Source organism: Physeter macrocephalus, chromosome 12 (assembly GCF_002837175.3).
Source record: "Physeter macrocephalus isolate SW-GA chromosome 12, ASM283717v5, whole genome shotgun sequence".
Taxonomy (NCBI): Eukaryota; Metazoa; Chordata; class Mammalia; order Artiodactyla; family Physeteridae; genus Physeter; species Physeter macrocephalus.
Genome location: NC_041225.1, coordinates 51,357,680 through 51,375,028, shown reverse-complemented (window position 1 = coordinate 51,375,028; position 17,349 = coordinate 51,357,680). Strand labels below are relative to the sequence as shown.

At 38.7% G+C, this 17,349-nt stretch overlaps 1 protein-coding gene across 2 annotated transcripts in view; it reads right to left on the bottom strand.

Moving 5' to 3' along the window:
- The window catches only part of RASGRP3 (RAS guanyl releasing protein 3), a 41,668-nt gene extending 30,454 nt beyond the window's left edge, over positions 1 to 11,214 (bottom strand). For both annotated transcript variants that reach the window (XM_055089112.1, XM_028496965.2), the window contains exons 1-8: positions 11,125 to 11,214; positions 7,923 to 8,114; positions 6,809 to 6,911; positions 4,913 to 4,975; positions 4,013 to 4,144; positions 2,434 to 2,581; positions 806 to 979; positions 305 to 421 (exon numbers count right to left, since the gene is read on the bottom strand). In XM_055089112.1, coding sequence (XP_054945087.1) covers positions 305 to 421; positions 806 to 979; positions 2,434 to 2,581; positions 4,013 to 4,144; positions 4,913 to 4,975; positions 6,809 to 6,911; positions 7,923 to 7,992 — 807 coding nt within the window. In that variant the 5' untranslated portion in view covers positions 7,993 to 8,114; positions 11,125 to 11,214. The remainder of the gene's footprint in view (positions 1 to 304; positions 422 to 805; positions 980 to 2,433; positions 2,582 to 4,012; positions 4,145 to 4,912; positions 4,976 to 6,808; positions 6,912 to 7,922; positions 8,115 to 11,124) is intronic.
- Positions 11,215 to 17,349: the final 6,135 nt, after the last annotated feature.

Sequence of the window (17,349 nt, the reverse complement as noted above, 5' to 3'; positions counted from 1 at the left end):
GGAATGATTTCTGTCATATTTGCCTTGTAACCCCCATGTATTTCACAATGCCTATCACATAGTAAGCACCAAACACATATTTTTTGAATATTTACAACTGTAATATGTTAATGGTGTTCAAAGCATTCCTATTAGGACACTTGCTGCCACCTCTCATCTGTTTTTCCAGGTGGTATGGCTTTAACCTCCTATTGTCTAAGAAGAAAACTTTCGCCTTCTGAGTGACATTTGTTAGGATCATCCTACCCCCAAACAATTTACAAACGAATTTTTTACTTGGGTTTTATGATCTGATCCACTGTACCTTTGTAACTTCTGAAGAAAGATGAGAATGGGTCTCTTTGAGCCTGGAAATGGAACTATGACTAAGGCCTCCTACCACTGCCATCAGGGTGTTAAAATTTTTGAGCTGACGGAGCTTCTGCAATAAAAAAGGTTAACTTCAATACTTTGTAACAAGTTTTGAATTATTCTGACCTTTCTGAGGTACAGATGAAGTCGTACAATTTAACAACAAGGATATAGGGAAAATAGTATCAATTCAAAATGAAGTACAAATGAAATCCACTAGAAAAATATATCAATCATTATACAGAAAAATAGCTACATTAAATACTTCCAAATATGGCCAATTAAAAGCAATCTTCTTGCATGAGAGAAGTATATTTGCTCATTAGACATTTATGGGTAGTTTAATTGGCTTTTATATCGTGAACCCCAAATTTTTTCAATGACTTTTCTCAATAGAGTGAATGAATATCTAGAATCCTTTGAGAATCCCAGTCTAATTAACAGACATACATACCTTGGCAACATTGATAAACTTTGTGATGACTTCTGCCCTTTGCTGAGGGGTTGGTTTGCTAAGAACCATCAACTGGACCCACTTAGAGATTCCATTAAATAAAGCAATAGATCTCTCCAAGGTTGGGTTATTCTCCAGGCAGCCATGGATGACATAGCTTTGGTAATCAGTGAACTAGTAAAGGAAGATTCAGAGACTCTGAATTATAATGGAGTCTTTGAAAAAATTATAAATTAGAATGTTGCATGGAAGAGGTGAGATAATGTTTCACAACAGCATAATGATTTCTTTCATTTCACATTTATAATGGCATCTTACAAGTTTGAATATATCTGTATCTTTAACATGTTATTTTGCTGCATTTCACTCTTCCACACCCAGACGCACACTTATTACACACCACAGTGTTGATGGGAGGAGGAAGGGACAAGACTCAAAGTCATATTCCAGTGAGTCAAAAATTTGCTGGATCATAAGATCCACCTGGGACATTTGCTAAAATACTGGTTTTGGGGAACACGTCAGACCTAAAGGATCACTGTTCCAGAGGAATAACCTAAGAATCTCCATTTTTCACCCACTACTGGTGATTCCAATGGTCAGGCAAGTTCGAGATACAATGGCATACATTAAAGAAGAGGAAATGAATATAAATATCATAATTTCAAGTCAGAATAAGTTTGCAATGTGTTTTCAAGAAGAAAAGAGAAAAAACAGAAACTGAGTAAGGCTGCTCTTTGGCAAAACTGACACATTTTCAGGAAGTCAGCATGGATGTCATCAGATACATATGAGCCTCCTACCATATAAACAGAGCAGGGGATTCCCTCTCATGGCCTGCCTGTGGGGAATCAAAAGGCCCTCTCCAAGTAGGGTTACTTAGTGAAAAGAATCAGTCTTTGAGAAATCCATACTTCTAACCTCATGTTCTTCTCTGCAAGCAATAACGTAATTCATTCTTTGGCATCTTGGAAAAGAAGTGACTTCCCCAGAGCTTGGTTAGACAAAGACAAAGTCTGTTTGTGAACCATTGTGGAAATATCATAACAAATGGATAGTGAGTAGGTGGCTAGGAAGAGATCACAGTCAGGAGGAAGAAAAGGGATGCAGAGGAGGAACTCTATCAAGACAGAGTAGGAAAGAAAAATTTAATCCAGGATATCCATCCCTGAGAAAGAAACAACCTGACGTTGAGATTCTCCTGAAAGCTTACAATTCCTATTTTCAACCTATATCCATAATCAGGCATTTATACATATCCCAACCTAAATAAATACTTCTTCTCCCCAAATGAAGGGCCCAGCTAAACATGTTCACTTGGGAGAAGTCAACGGAGCTAAATAAACCTTGAATGGTTCAATCTCCACTGAATATTTAGAAAATCATGCTTTAATCCTATGAAAGGAGACATTGAAAATAGCAACAGAAATATAGCTCCTGAGCCATAAAATAAAGACAGGATAATATTTATCTTTGGTTAAAAGGGATTGTTCCTGTGAGTTAAGGGCACTTTTCCAGTGGAGCACAGTGACAGAGGCTGCCAACACTTCAGAGTATGAAAATGCAGCTCTTGGTAAAGTTGGCATGGTGGTTGTTATCCTTGGAAGAATAAATGTCCAGTTTCTTACTGAGATCCTTCTAAAAGATTTATGCTCCAGAAAAGTGAGGTGCTCAGCCAATTCAATGGGCTCCAGATGGTCAAAGAGCAGACAGGCTTTTCCCTTCTTGGATACTTTTTTCCTCTGTGTGACTCTTCTCATCCAGTCATAGGAAGGACTATAAAAGAAGAGTGAGTCTGGTCAATGTGCTGAAAGCTCATTTCACTCAATGGAAGTTATTAACCTACTGACTGTGTAACTCTTGGCCTGCTTCCAGGGGCTTGTGCAAAATACATGCCCAGTCCTTCATATTTGAAGAGAAAACCAGTGACCCATTGCCAATAGAATATAAACTTCGAGTTGTTTTTCCATACAGTGTGGGTTTGCACTGATTCATCCAGAATCCCTTACTTGGTCTTTCCTGTGACCAGTAAGGTTTGGATCATGAGGGAGAGGTTAGGGCTAGGTATATAAATTTTGGAGTTTATCAATATATAGGTGGTGATGGAAACCATCAAAAGCTGGTTCTCACACTTCAGCAACATATGGATTATTTGAAAAGCTTGTTATAAAGACAGAGACCTAGACCTCACTACCAGAGATTCTGATTTACTAGGAATGAATAAACTGAATAATCTGTATTTTTTAGTGTAAACATTTATCAAACTCTTAGATGTCCCAGGCACCACTATAATCACAAGTATTAACTCATTAAATCTTCACAACAACTCTACCGGTAACACTACTATTACTCCCATTTTATAGATGAGAAAATATAGGCACAGAGAGATTAAAATTTTACCCAAGATCACACAGCTAGTAAGTAGAGGAGTCAGGCTGAATAATCCTTATTTTTAACAACATCCCTAACAACTCCTGGATCACTCACCATTGATCACTCTTGAAGAAGTATTCTAGGAAAAGAGACTAGAGTATGAATGCCTAGGACACAAGAGCACATATTTGCAATATGGATAACCATACTCATAGGCCTAAAATAGTTTTGTCTACAAAGTTAGCTAGTCAATATAAAATGCTAGCCTAATTAGCACCAAGTTCCTAATCACTGAGCTAACCAGTTCATGGCACAACTATGGTCAACATTTGTATAGCCTCAGGCTGACCTCAGAGCATCTCAAACTTGAATGAGCATATGAATCAGCTGGGGATCTTATTAAAATGCAGTTTCCAGTTCAGAAGGTTTAGGGTGGGGCATGAGATTCTGCATTTCTGTTGAGCTCCCAGGTGATGCCAATGCTGCTGATCCACAGACCACACTATGAGTGGCAAGGGTATAGGAGACTAGATTAAGTAACCAAGTACTGAGCATCTATTATGTGCCAAATGCTTTCACATATTATCTTAGGTATTCATTGGATGCTCATAATACCCCACGAGAAAGTACAATCCCCATTTTACAAATACAGAAATTGAAGCTTGGAGAGAGAAACTCTGTCCGATGGGACTGTGCTCATTGCATCAAAGCTTTCCTCAGAGAAGCACACCTTGATTCTGAAATGGTATGGATGGAGGTCAAGTGGGGTCATCACTACTCCCTCCCTCAAACAGTGGACTCATCATGTTTGAAAGAAGCTTGTGCCACTCTTACATGCTGGATATGTCGATAAGGCTGACGTGTTTCTCACATCCTAGTTGACTAGCTACTTCCCGGAATTCCTCAGTCATACGGATCAAACCGAGGTCCAAATTAAACTCTGCGGGAAACTTCAGAATCCAGTACCTGAAAGGCATCAAGTATTTTTGACAACTGGAAGATTTCAAGCTAGACCTCTATGGAAACCACGGTATCATTTTACAGATTACATTTAACCATGCATCAAGACCACATGCCAAATTAGCAATCTCCCATCCCTCATCCATTACATTGAGTCTCCCTCTTCCCTCCTTTAATCAAGGGCTCATATATACCACTCCCAACCTGAGCCTTTCTTTCTCTCTCTTCAGAACCACTGCTGAGAAGAAACCCTTATCCCAATTCATGGCAAGTAGGTGGGAATGTGTATGGTGAGGGAGTCGAAAAAAAATGAATGTACTCTTTCTAAGAGCTGCTTTCATTCCCTAATCACATTGACCGGGCTTCCCTGGTGGTGCAGTGGTTGAGAGTCCGCCTGCCGATGCAGGGGACACGAGTTCGTGCCCCGGTCCGGGAAGATCCCACGTGCCTTGGAGCGACTGGGCCCGTGAGCCATGGCCGCTGAGCCTGCGCGTCCGGAGCCTGTGCTCCGCAACGGGAGAGGCCACGACAGTGAGAGGCCGGCGTACAGGAAAAAAAAAAAAAAACATCACATTGACCACTGCTTGATCTACAGTCCAAAAGAAAGATGAATTCTACTCCCAGGAACAGAGAAGGGCCAGTTTTAATAAAATCAATAAAAGGGGGACTTGAGTCGATTCTGTTGTCATACTAGGTCTGTTGTATGGTGAAAAGGAAACTGTCAACAATTGCAGAACTAGAAAGTACAAGACAATTAAATTCGTAAATATTTACCTCATGAAGTAACAGATCTTTAATCGAAATTCATCACAGCTTTCTCCACTGGCATTTCGATACGTACACTAGTTAAAGAAAAATCCTTGCACGTTGTTTCCTTTGCACAGACCTGCAGCTGTTTGATCAATTTAGATGAATTCCTAATAAGAGGGCCATACTAGGAATACTAGGGTTATGTGAACGTTCAAATGGAGAGAAAAGTGTGTTCTGATGACATCAGCACTAAATAATTGACACAATGTATTATTGCTCTGGGATGTATTTTTTTGGTCTGGAAGAGAAGCCATTTATAAAATTAGTTTTACCTTCCTGAGCACTTACCAAGTGATGACTGTCAACCGTAATTACAAATATACTACCAATTATAGATGATTTAAAATCAATAGTACATAAAAGCACCATTTTAGCCAAAAAGATTTTATATATAGGATTAATGATTTATATAAGTCCTCTAATTTCTTTAGTATTTGAAAATGTCATTTTTGGGTATATTAATACACATGTTGTGTTGTGATTTAGTTTCAAGTCTATTTAGTCATACTCTTTTTAACTAACATATATTGAGCTCCTGCTATATGCCAGGCACCATGGATATGCAGTGAGCAAGGAATCCAAAGGGAGGAAAATCTAAAGAAATGTTAATTCATAGGCAGTTTCAACTTTCATACAATCTGTACTTTCGGATATTAAATTTTACTGTGCCTAAATATCCCTTTCTATTTGTGTTTCATATAGCAGCAGACATACTAATGATGAGAGTGCTGTTTGTGGGCACATTTTTGGACAGTGTTTGGATTCTGAGGCGGGATGGACCAGACTGAGTCAGTTCCCTCCATCCTTCTCTATGTACTGCCCTTCAATAGTGGGACCTATGGAATCCTTGGACCACTGGGTACTAGTATCTTGCTCACTTCCAGGGACCTCTGTTCAGGGTGAATGTCCCCTTATCTTCTCTAACATCCCCTTCTGCCCCGAGGTTGGGGGCATGTTGGAAGAAAGAAGTAGAAAGTGGAGGAAGCTTGAAGTAAGCAGATGGAAGCCACGCTGGCCCTAACAGTACTCAATGGACCCTCTCCCTCTGAGGCTCCCCTTGTCCTGCAAGGCTTCTTACTCATCTGCAGAACCCCTGGGCTTGCAGCAGGCAAAGACTGTAGGAACCAACATTAGTGGTTATATAATAAACATTAGATCTCGGGGAATAAAACCTCCATATAAATGTGTGACTGTTCTGTAGCCATTTTTAGTCATTTGGCTTTTAACTACCTTTTAGAACTGTACCGTGTACAAAAGTGGTGGACTGCTAAAAGCCCTTATTATAGAATGGGGTTTCTAACTATGGATGGTTTTTTTTGCTTTTATATCAGAAGAAAATTTAAAATTAATATCAATTAACAAATTGTAATAAACCTGCTAGAATATTCCTTGTGTCTTGCCAGCAAGGGAAGATGTGAAAATTTAGGTGGTGTTTATGCCAGAGCCAGATCATATTATTTTGGCTGGCATTTCCATATGTCTAAACTGTATCCTCTAGGTCCACCATTCTGCGTTCCTAAAAGGAATAAATTAGCTCTTGAATCAGTGTTAAATATTCTTTCATTATACTAACAGCAGAAATATTTAAGACAAGTTAGAAACATTCAGTCTACAAGCTCCTGTTTCATTTTATATCTAGTGATTATTTCCAAGCAGAGCCAAAACATCCAGATGGATAGTTAACTATTTGGTCAATCATCCAGATGTTTTGTCTAGACATCTATATATATTCACAAAACAGCTGTATAACTGACTGAAGACTGTTTATTCATCTTAATTTACTGGCTGTGGTTAGACACTCTATCTAAATACAGAACTTGATTTATGATTGTAAAAATTACACAGTAGTTGAAAAGATATATGCAGAGAAGTTTTTCTGCCAACTCAGTGGAAGATAAATACCATCGGTGCATAAGTAGAACTATTCTTGGCAAATAACTATTATTCAGCTCTCCATTGTCATCTGTTAAAAAATAAAATAAAATGAGAGGTGAGCAGACGGCAGTACATACTACTTTTCTCTTTTTCTAATATCAGTAGAGAAACATCAGTGTCAAAATTTTCTTGTAGACCCAATTATCATTTTCATCCTACTTCTGCTGGTATTTCCTTGCAAATTAAGTGGGTAGGTCTCACCCTTCCTCTGATGTAAGGTTGCCAAATTTCACAAATAAAAATACACGACACAGTTATATTTGAATTAAGTAAACTACAAATAATTTTTTAGTATACGTATGTCCCATGCACTATTTAGGACATACTTATACTAAAAATATGGCTCATCTGCAATTCAAATTTAACTGAGCATCCTGTATTTTATCTGGCAACCCTTCTCTGTCTGGTTTAACTCCTCGTATAACAATCAGTTCAACAAACAACTCCTTTGTGACTCTGTGCAAGGAATAATCCAAAATGCTGAGGTAGATGAACAACATAAAAGGCATATAGCTGTAAAGTCTACAACCTAGTAGGAGATACAAGACATATACACAAAGACAGAATGCAGGAGCTTGGGCAACTCACTCTTGTCTAAGCCAAAAGACCAAGAAATTATCACAGCAGCATATACCACGTACCATAAGAAAGTCATAAAGGGCTGTGGGAGAATGGAGGAAGCAATCAGCATTCCTGACAGGGGAGATTAGGAATGATATTATGAACATCTAGGGTGACATCTGAAATGAGCCCTGAAGTAGAATTTCAGTGAAGTAATATGATAAAGGCATGGAGGTAGAAAGATGCAGGGAATGTTCCAGAAACATTAAGTGAACAGTATGGCTGGGGTATCTGCTGTGGGCAGTAAAGGGAAGGAAAATGCAGAGGGCAGTGATACTGGGGAGACAGACTGGGGGTCAATCAAAAAGGCCTTAAATACCAAGGTATGGAGATTGAATTCTGTTCCACAGCAACACCTACATCTGAACAGGGGGAAGTAAGAGTAGCAAGATGTACAGAAGGGAGAAAAGGCTCATACCAAACATCTCAATGCAAGTGCTCAGCAGTTCATCTAATGTTGCCGCTTTCCCAAGTCCACTTGACCCCATGGTTATTTAGCCGCTGTCAAAAAACTAAGGGCATTTTCAACATCATGTAGACCATCTCCATAATCATGCAAGCAGGTGATGTTTGTGCCTAGTGGTGGTCTCTGTCCTAGAGTCTCAAGACTCTAAAGAAACAAGAAGAAAAAAATATCAGACTAGAGTTCTGCCATCCGTTAAAGCATGACTTTCCTACCTGAAAAGATAATGACTTCCACTGACTATATTTCTGCAAGAAAAGCATCAGAGTGACAGAGATTGTGTGAACCACCATGATGGCGAAATGCTTGCTAATTTGTTCCTTAGCATGTATGATGCTCTGAAACCATGGAAACGTTCCCTATTAAATACCATCCTATTCAGCAGCTGAAAAATTTTTTTGATACAACATGTTACACTTCATATTCTTAAGTGATAAAGACATTCAAGAGTACATTGTTATAAACGTTACTTGGTTTAATATTATTACAAGTATATAGAGGGAGATAACTTTAAAGAGCAAATATATTGATGAGCGTTATCCTCGGGGATCATGTAAATGTTCAACAACTGGTAAAAAAAATCTTATTTGCATAACTTCTCTAATAGTAACAGTATTATTAATAGTAGTAAAGGGGGCTTCCCTGGTGGCGCAGTGGTTGAGAGTCTGCCTGCCGATGCGGGGGACACGGGTTCGTGCCCCGGTTTGGGAAGATCCCACATGCCGCGGAGCGGCTAGGCCCGTGAGCCATGGCCGCTGAGCCTGCGCGTCCGGAGCCTGTGCTCCGCAATGGGAGAGGCCAAAAAATAGTAGTAAAATATTAACAATAATCTATTGAACATCCACATTATGTACCAGGCACTACACGAAATGATTTGCATATATTATACAACTTGATCTTCATAACGATACCGTAAGGTAGATTATTATTTCCAGTTTACAGACAAGGTCATGGGATTCACACAGATTTAGCAACTGGTCCAAAACCATACAATTATTATGGCCTTGAATCAGGACTCCATTATAAAATAAAGTTTTTGGTTTCCCTTTTTCCCTTTTATTGCTTTCCCAAGTGGTGATATCATAAGGCTGTCATAATTTTGCCCCCTAATCTAGTGTGAAAAATAGCACTCCACACCATCTCAGAAAAAGGATATAAACCAGATTATCTGTCACAGAGGTAGTAGAAAAATGTGGGCATGACAGCTGTCCCACTTTATAGCACTGTCATGGGGAAAGTGGGACTAGAAACAACTTCTTTTTTTTTTTTTTGTAGAAACAACTTCTAAGAGATGCTTACACCAAAAGTATCCCTGTTGGAAACATACCATCGTTTTATTTTACAGAGCAAGTCCTTGATGCCAGCTCCATATAAGGCTTACAGAAATTGAGAGGTCATCATGATGTAAGACAGTTACCCACTGTGGATAGTTTAGGAGGTAAACGTGGCCATTGGGAATTCACTCTTGAACTGTTTAAAGTCAATGTCGATTTTACTCTCAAAGTTTATTTGTTCAACTGGTAGTCATGGAGCACCTGACAATTGCTAGGCACTAGGCAAGGCATTGAGGCTGCTAAGATGAACATATCATTGTCTCATCCCTGCCTTCAATGGGCTCATAGTCAACTTCAGAAGGCAAACACATGAATGAATAGAAAAAAAACTAAGGTCCATATGTGTGGCTGTATTACTTTAGTGGTACCACTGAAGAGTGACATCTGAATGAGTCTGCTCACCAGCTGTATAAATCAGGTGGAAACATACTCTTGTGCTAAAGGTACTACTCTTAGAGCATCAAAAGGATTATTTCATGTGTCATAAAAATAACGGAAACACTGGGTCAATGCTGTCCCACTTCTGGAAGGGGACTATTAAAGCTGTCTAGAACCAACTCTTACATCTCTTAACCAAGTCACCTTATTGGTAAGGCCTTTCCTGACCACCATAATTTAAAACAACACTCTCCCTCCAAGCCCACCTCCCAACTGGCATGCCCTACCTCTCTTACTGGATTTATTTTTCCTCATAACACGTATCCCCATCTGACATACTCTATATTTTACTTGTTTATTTACTTTTTAATCTTTCTAGCACTATGAACATAAGCTCCATGAAGGCAGGAATTTTTGTGTTAGTTCTCTGGTGTACTGCCCAACTGCTAAGATTTTTGCCTCTCATATAGAAGATACCCAAAAAAGAATTTGCTAAACTCATGAATGAGTGGATGGATGGATAAAGAAAGAATAAAATAAAAATGGTAAAAAGTTTGTCTTTGAATATGTATATATTTGTATGAGTGGATACTATAAAATTTTAAGGGATTGTTTTTTAGTTTGTTTTACTTATTTAAACTAGCTTTTAGTAAACATCACTGGGACAGAAGTTTTCTAGACTTTCTGCTAGCCTTCTAGATGTGATAGGATCTGCCTATACTCTATTCATAATAAGAACTTGGTACCTCTTCCAGGACATTTTGGGGCAGCATTTCTCTGATTTCCTTAATGTAAATTCTGTCAATCCCAAGAAAAGTCAACAATGGACAACTGACAGGTTTGATTACCTTCCTGTATAAACAGGCATTTTAAAAATCTTGTTAATTCTTGTTACTGAATAGTAAATATACTACTTAGAACCAAACAACCTAGATTAACTAAACTAATTCTCAGGTCAAACCCAAAATTATTTAGCTAATTTGTTTGGGGAAGATATTGACTTACCACAAGAGGTTAGAAATAACCTGGCACCAAAGACCTGTCACCATGTTTGGAGTTATATTTGTGATCTGCAAAGAAGCCAGTACCTGAGAGCCAGGTGGGCCTCTCCAGTTGCAATCTGTTTCTGCAATCAGTAGATGTGTCTGTGTCTCTGCTTAGCATTCTGTCGCCTGCATATGTACCTTAGAACTCATTTCATATGTGTGGATATTATTGTATCTACAACTGCTTTTTCAAAAGTAAAGCTTCTCTATTGCAAAGGCAATATACATTCATCATTTAAAATTCGACAGTAATGAAAAAGGAAAGAAAAAAAATTTACCCATAATCTCATCATCCAAAGGACTCTTGTTAATACCATGACATGTTTCTTTTAGTTTTTCTGGCAAAATTATTTTGGTGAGTTTCTTACATAATCTAAAATAGTTTAAAGAAATACTTACTTACTGGTCTCACACAGGTAGATATCCAGGTCTGAAAGAATTTTAAGGGCAGTTATCATCATTGGAAAATGCACTGGGGACTCAGTCTGCTGAACTGGTTTACCCAACTCGAATAATAAGTACTTTGGAGAACCTGATAAAAGAACAGAAAGAAATCCCCAGAGTTAAATAATAGAAACACTGAATAATCCACATTGTGTTAAACCATTTCCAAAACCCTTCAATTATAAGTGGTTTTTGTCTAAACATCACCCACAAAATTAGTTAAAAAGAGAATACATTTGAAGTAGTTATTTGGTGCCATGATATTTTTAAGATCAAATTGTTTTTAAAACATTCAGCCTATTAAAAACGATGTGTGACCAAACCAAAATTTATACACATAGTGTAAAATACTATTTTAGTCCAAATATACTTCTATGGTTGGATTACTCATTAAGAATTTCCAAACACTGACTTTGGAATGTTAGTAAATCTCTAAAACAGTTTGTTGTGGTGATCATCAAACTCTGACTCTAAATCACTCCTGACTGTCTCAAAAAGAATGTCAATGTTATTTTAGTCCAGGTTGTTTAGTCTCCTGATGGCTTAGGAGTTGCTTTTGTGTTGATAGGTATGCTCTGGCTGCACTGAAAATTATTGCTCCTCAGCATAAACATTTTCTCACAAATCTGAAAAGGACTCAATAAGCCCAAATTTCCCCAGGGCTTGAATTATTTCTAAGAGAGAAGGTCTCACTTCAAAAGGGCAATAGAGTTCTGTTGGGTGTGATTTCCAAAGGCCATGATGTCTTCATGCAGCAAAAAGACCATTAACGTGACTGGTGAAGACTCAAAAAAATTGTGAGGTTGCCTAGGACAATAAGAGTTATGCTTTCAATGTTAGAAATAGTGAAAAGGAGCCAATTCCACGCAACTATACACGAACAGATCTTAATTAGCATCCCAGGCTCTTGACTCAGAACATTTAGAAGTTTTTAAAAATTGGATTTCAACATTAAATAGACAAATGGGGAGAGTTTTACTACTTTAAGTAAAACGCCATTAACGCTACTTACTTTACTAGATTGTTTAAGAAGTTAGTGAGGTAACATAAATGTACCCACTGTCAACCCTGCAAAACACTGGGTGCTCGGGAAGGTGTCTCCCTTTGCCCACACTTCCTCTTCCCTTCCAGTATTTAAAGGCTTTTAAGTTGAGGACTTAAGGTGAAGTAGAAGATCAACATTTAGAAGTGACAGAAAGAGAGATGTTAGTTTAGAGAAGGGAGAAGGGAATAGGAGAAAAAATACTGTGACACTCGGGCATCTAGTAGTGGGGCAGGTGGCCTCATCAGCAATGGAATACCATTCCTGAAAGTGCTCAAGCCAAAGTAAGGTAATAACTGTCAGAGATGTTGTAGACTAAATTCCCAGACAGTGTCTAGGAAACACACCAAAATAACAGTGAAGTTTGCTCCTGGCTCTAGGATTGCAAAATTTATAAGGTGAAATATTATATCTATTCAAGAAATAGTTTTGAAATTATATTGGCCATATTAGAACTTCCAAAGATAGTCTTGTCTATAGCACTATCTCTATTGTAAGAAAAAACAAACAAAAACTCTTGAATACTCTTCCCTCCTAATGGCAGATATTGTCTTTAGAGATAAATAACCATGTGTATGTCCTTACACTCATATGACCTTCATATGGAGACATGGGGTTTCTCCAAATGCCTAAATCCTTTGTTAAAATGAGTGGTAATTATTACAAACCTTTACGCTTTAAGGATTAACAACCAGGGTGTCATAGCATTTGTTATTCTGGCAACACTCAAGCTTAATCTTCCTTTCTTACCACAGACATGAGATTTTAAAAGTGCTGTCATTATATTCTCTGAGACTCCACAGGAGAATCAAGATTATTGAGTTCAGTAAGATAAATGACAAAACTATGAAGGACAGTTAATTTATTTGACAAATACTTACTGAGGATCTATTAGACACCAGATACCAAGCAAGCTACTAGAGTGACTGGTAGAGGAAGTTGCAGACAAGCAAAGAGAAGGATAAATTGGTGAGCAGGACAAACACAATTCTTGCTCTTATACTCCAGCAAAGAATAAAACAAGTAATTACCATAAAGTATCCTATGAAGGTGCAGGGCACTAATACAGTCTAGGAGCCAGAGGAGTTTTAGCTAGGCCAAGTGTGGGTGGGAAGATGGTAACCAAGAAAAGTTAAAAGACATTTAGAATGACTGAAGTATTGAATGAGACAAGAGATGAGACCAAAAGGTCGGTAGGAATAGCTCATGAACATTATTGTAAGCTATATTAAGGAGTATGGACTTTATCTGAAGGGCAATGAGAAACCATTGTTTTAAAGGTGAGTAGGAGAACGACATGATCATATTTGGATTTTTTTTTTTTTTTTTTTTTTTTTTTGCGGTACACGGGCCTCTCACTGCTGCGGCCTCTCCCGTTGCTCCGGACACGCAGGCCCAGCGGCCATGGCTCATGGGCCCAGCCGCTACACGGCATATGGGATCCTCCTAGACCGGGGCACAAACCCGTGTCCCCTGCATCGGCAGGCGGATTCTCAACCACTGCGCCACCAGGGAAGCCCTGGATTTTTTAAAGATCCTTCCATCTGCAGTATGGAGGAGAGATTAGTAAAGACCTACACTGATGATGGGGAAATCAGTTGGTGGTCAATTATAACCATCCATGCAAGAGAAACCAATGTGTGGAAATGGAGATGGAGGGAAGTGGTTGGTCACAGAATATATTTTGAAGATAGGTCCAATGAGATTTGTTGATCTATTGGCTACGGGGAATCAGCAGAAAGGAGGAATCAGGGATAATTTCCAGATTTCCAGCTAGACATTTGGTTGGGTTATGGAGCCATTTCCCTGAGATTGAGAAATTGAGGGATGGGGGTAGGGGTAGTTAAGTTCATGGAGGGGGCAGCAAAGGATGAATTCACTTTTGGATGTGTTTAGTTAGAGATGCCTGAGACCTCTTAAGGGGAACGTTGAGTTAGCTTCTGGATATCTGTTACATGATCATGTTTAAGTGCTAAGAATCAGTGGAAAGGGAAATTTAAGGGGCAGGAGAAAGAGAATTTATATAACAAGGTCTCTGGGAGGACAGGAGTGATAGACCATGCACAGGTGGAGGGATTTACCTTAGATAAAGCAGAGGGTCACCTCTTTCAATGTAACAGCATGAAAGAGGAAAAAAATGGGTATAGATACAGGTATATTCATCCTTTTGATAGCAGGAAGTCAAGGAAGTTCCTGTCTGGTGACTTCTATTTACTCTAAAAAGAAGGAGACAAGGTCATCCACTGGTAGGTCTGATGGAAACAGATCTGAGATTTACCCAGAGGAGAAAATAAACAAAAGATGTTGTGAAGAGCAGAAGAAAAAATCCAGACGTATTTGGGTTATTTCCATCCAGAGTAGAAGGCTGATGTTTCTCTTCTTCTGGAGTTTGTTTTGAGAGGAAGTTTAGTGTTCCTTGTTCCTAGGGTGACATCACTCACTTGTGTCATGTTTCTGAAATTATTTAAGGCAACTTTTCTGGAACAAGTCACATGGCAAGTTTCTTCTGTATGGACCAGGCAATTCTGAGTTTCTGTTGTTAGAGTCTAGTCATATAAGTTTCTGTAAGTATGAACCTCAGAGCTGAAGCATGGTTGGCATTTTCTAGGTGACTTCCAAATGAGGGCATGAGTCCCTGCTCCAGTCTCACTTAGCTTTGCTTGAAATGTGGAAGAAGAAGTTACTATTGGAAGGGAAATTATAATAAAGAAATAATTTACCTCTCATCCTTTGACTTGCTCCAGAATCTTTCATTCTGGCAAAACTTCAACCTCAGCCACTATTCCCATGTTCTCTACCCTCCCAGCCAATATTTCTGTATCTCTGCCTCACCATGCACAGTCTCCAATGCCCTCATTATCTGTTACTTTTTAAAAGGTCATAAATCACAAGATACATCACTGTTGTTCACTCTTCATGCATTCTTTGGGTACTTCTACATTGGTCTTGTTTTAATCTTCTTTCTCATTTCTTTCAACTTCACCTCTCAGTTCTTTGAATTTATCTTCCTACTTTTTTTCTCCAATCAGTTACTTTTCCTAGCGTGCTCTGTCATAGTCTCATTGCCAGCACTATCAAGGTTGATTCTATCACAAAGCAACTGGGATAGTATGAACTTAGAAAATGAGCCCAGGGCTTACAGCAAAGTTAAAACATTCTAAATGGGCCATAACGGTGACCCATAGAAGAAAGTATCCCACATTTATGGATAGCGGAGCAATATCCCTGAAGTTTATTCAAGGCTGACAGGAGGGAATAGCCATGGGTAACACTAAATTTCTCAAATCTAACAGTAATTTTTTCATTCTTGCCTTAGATGGGTGTAACATCTCATTAATGTAACAATGAGGTTTTTCTGGGTTTGAAATTGTTAGTTCTTGTTTATTTATTTTTTCCTACAAAAAGCTTTTACTAAATTAATGGAGCATTAATAATCAACATTGTCCTGGATTTTAGAAAACAATAATTTCTACAAATATTACTTGTCGGTGGCATATAATGTGATAGACATGATGTTGGGAAAATTACCTATATTATGTTTAAATCTTATAACACCCTGAAAGCTAAGTGCTAGTCTCACCATTTCATACAGGAGGAAATTGAGGCCTAGAGAGGTTAAATTATTTGTCCATATCATATTACCAGTTAAGTTGCAAAGCTAGGCCCATCTGACTCCAAAAATTTATATTTTTTCCACTACCCAGACAAATGTTAGCTGTTGTTAAGGCTGCCAATTAGATCAATTTCTAGGCATTGTCTAGAACAAATGTTTACTATTCCCTTTGCTTAGCTTCTAGGCATTCTATCACTGGCCCTATTGTCTGCAAATGAATAACCATCATTAGTACAGCAAGCTTGACAATTCAGGGACTAACTGGTACCAGACACTGAACAGAAGTCAATAACCAGCTCAGAGCACATCTCATAAGGCCTCATTGCATTTTTTGGTAACAAATAACAAGGATAAACTGCATTTTATTTATTTTTTTGTTGGTTAACAGTATTTAGTATTGGCAACCAAACTAACACATTTACAGCCACCTGACATGAGTTGAATGAGAAATTAAAGTCTTGAAGAAGCTCTAGTAATAAATACAATGGAATTCTAAAGTCCAGCCAAGGAGGTGTTTCCCTGGCATTTGGCTGTAGCCGAACATGGAAGAGAACCAACTTATACACATATGAGGCATTTGCAATCAGATGGTTTCCAGATGGACACATTCAACCACACGGAAGGGTTATGGCTACTACGGCAACTCCAGTGTTCAAATTGTAAATAATATCCCCCAAATAAGGCCCATAAGTAGGAAATGCTTAGCTCAGAAGTTAACATTTTAAACTTTGGGAAAATAGATTTGTTTGTTTTTTTAAGATCAACATTTTCTTCTCCTGAAGATGCCAATATTATATTCATAACAATCCTGTTTGTGGCACTAATACTTTGGAGGACCTGGTTCCAAACTCCTTGAAATAAAGTCACATTCCCTTATCGTTTGATTATTTATTTACTTCAGAGTGAGTTTGATGATGATGATGAGGAGGAGGAGGAGGAGGAAGGAGAAGGAGGAAGTCATCTTATTGAGTGCTCCTATCTAGTCACTGTGCTGAGCACTGTACCCAATGAACTTTGGAAGGCTGGGCCCCACCCCAGAAATCCAGCAATAAATAAAATGCAGCTAAACTTTGCTATTTAATTGTTACCAAAAAAAAAAAAAAAAAATGCAAGGAGGCCTTGTGAGATGAGCTCTGAGCTAGTTATTGACTTCCATTTAGTACTTAGTATCAGCACTAACATCCTCATGCCTATGTGCCCACCATGAGCCGGCGGATATTCTCAGTACTTGGCATAGGTTAAGTAAAACTCGGGATCCTCCCACTGGGACCAGATGACAATCTCAGGGGACAGAATCTACACAAAGGAGGCTCCAAGAGAATGAAGACACTACACAGAAAACCTCTAAGAAGCAAGAGAATGTGAACAGAAGACACAGCCTGGAGGACAAAATCTCTCTCTCACCTATCACCACTTGGAGCTGGGAGTGGAAGCTGCCTGTCTCTGAAGATACCAAGAAAGGATTTTAGGGCTTCCCTGGTGGCGCAGTGGTTGAGAGTCCGCCTGCCGATGCAGGGGACACGGG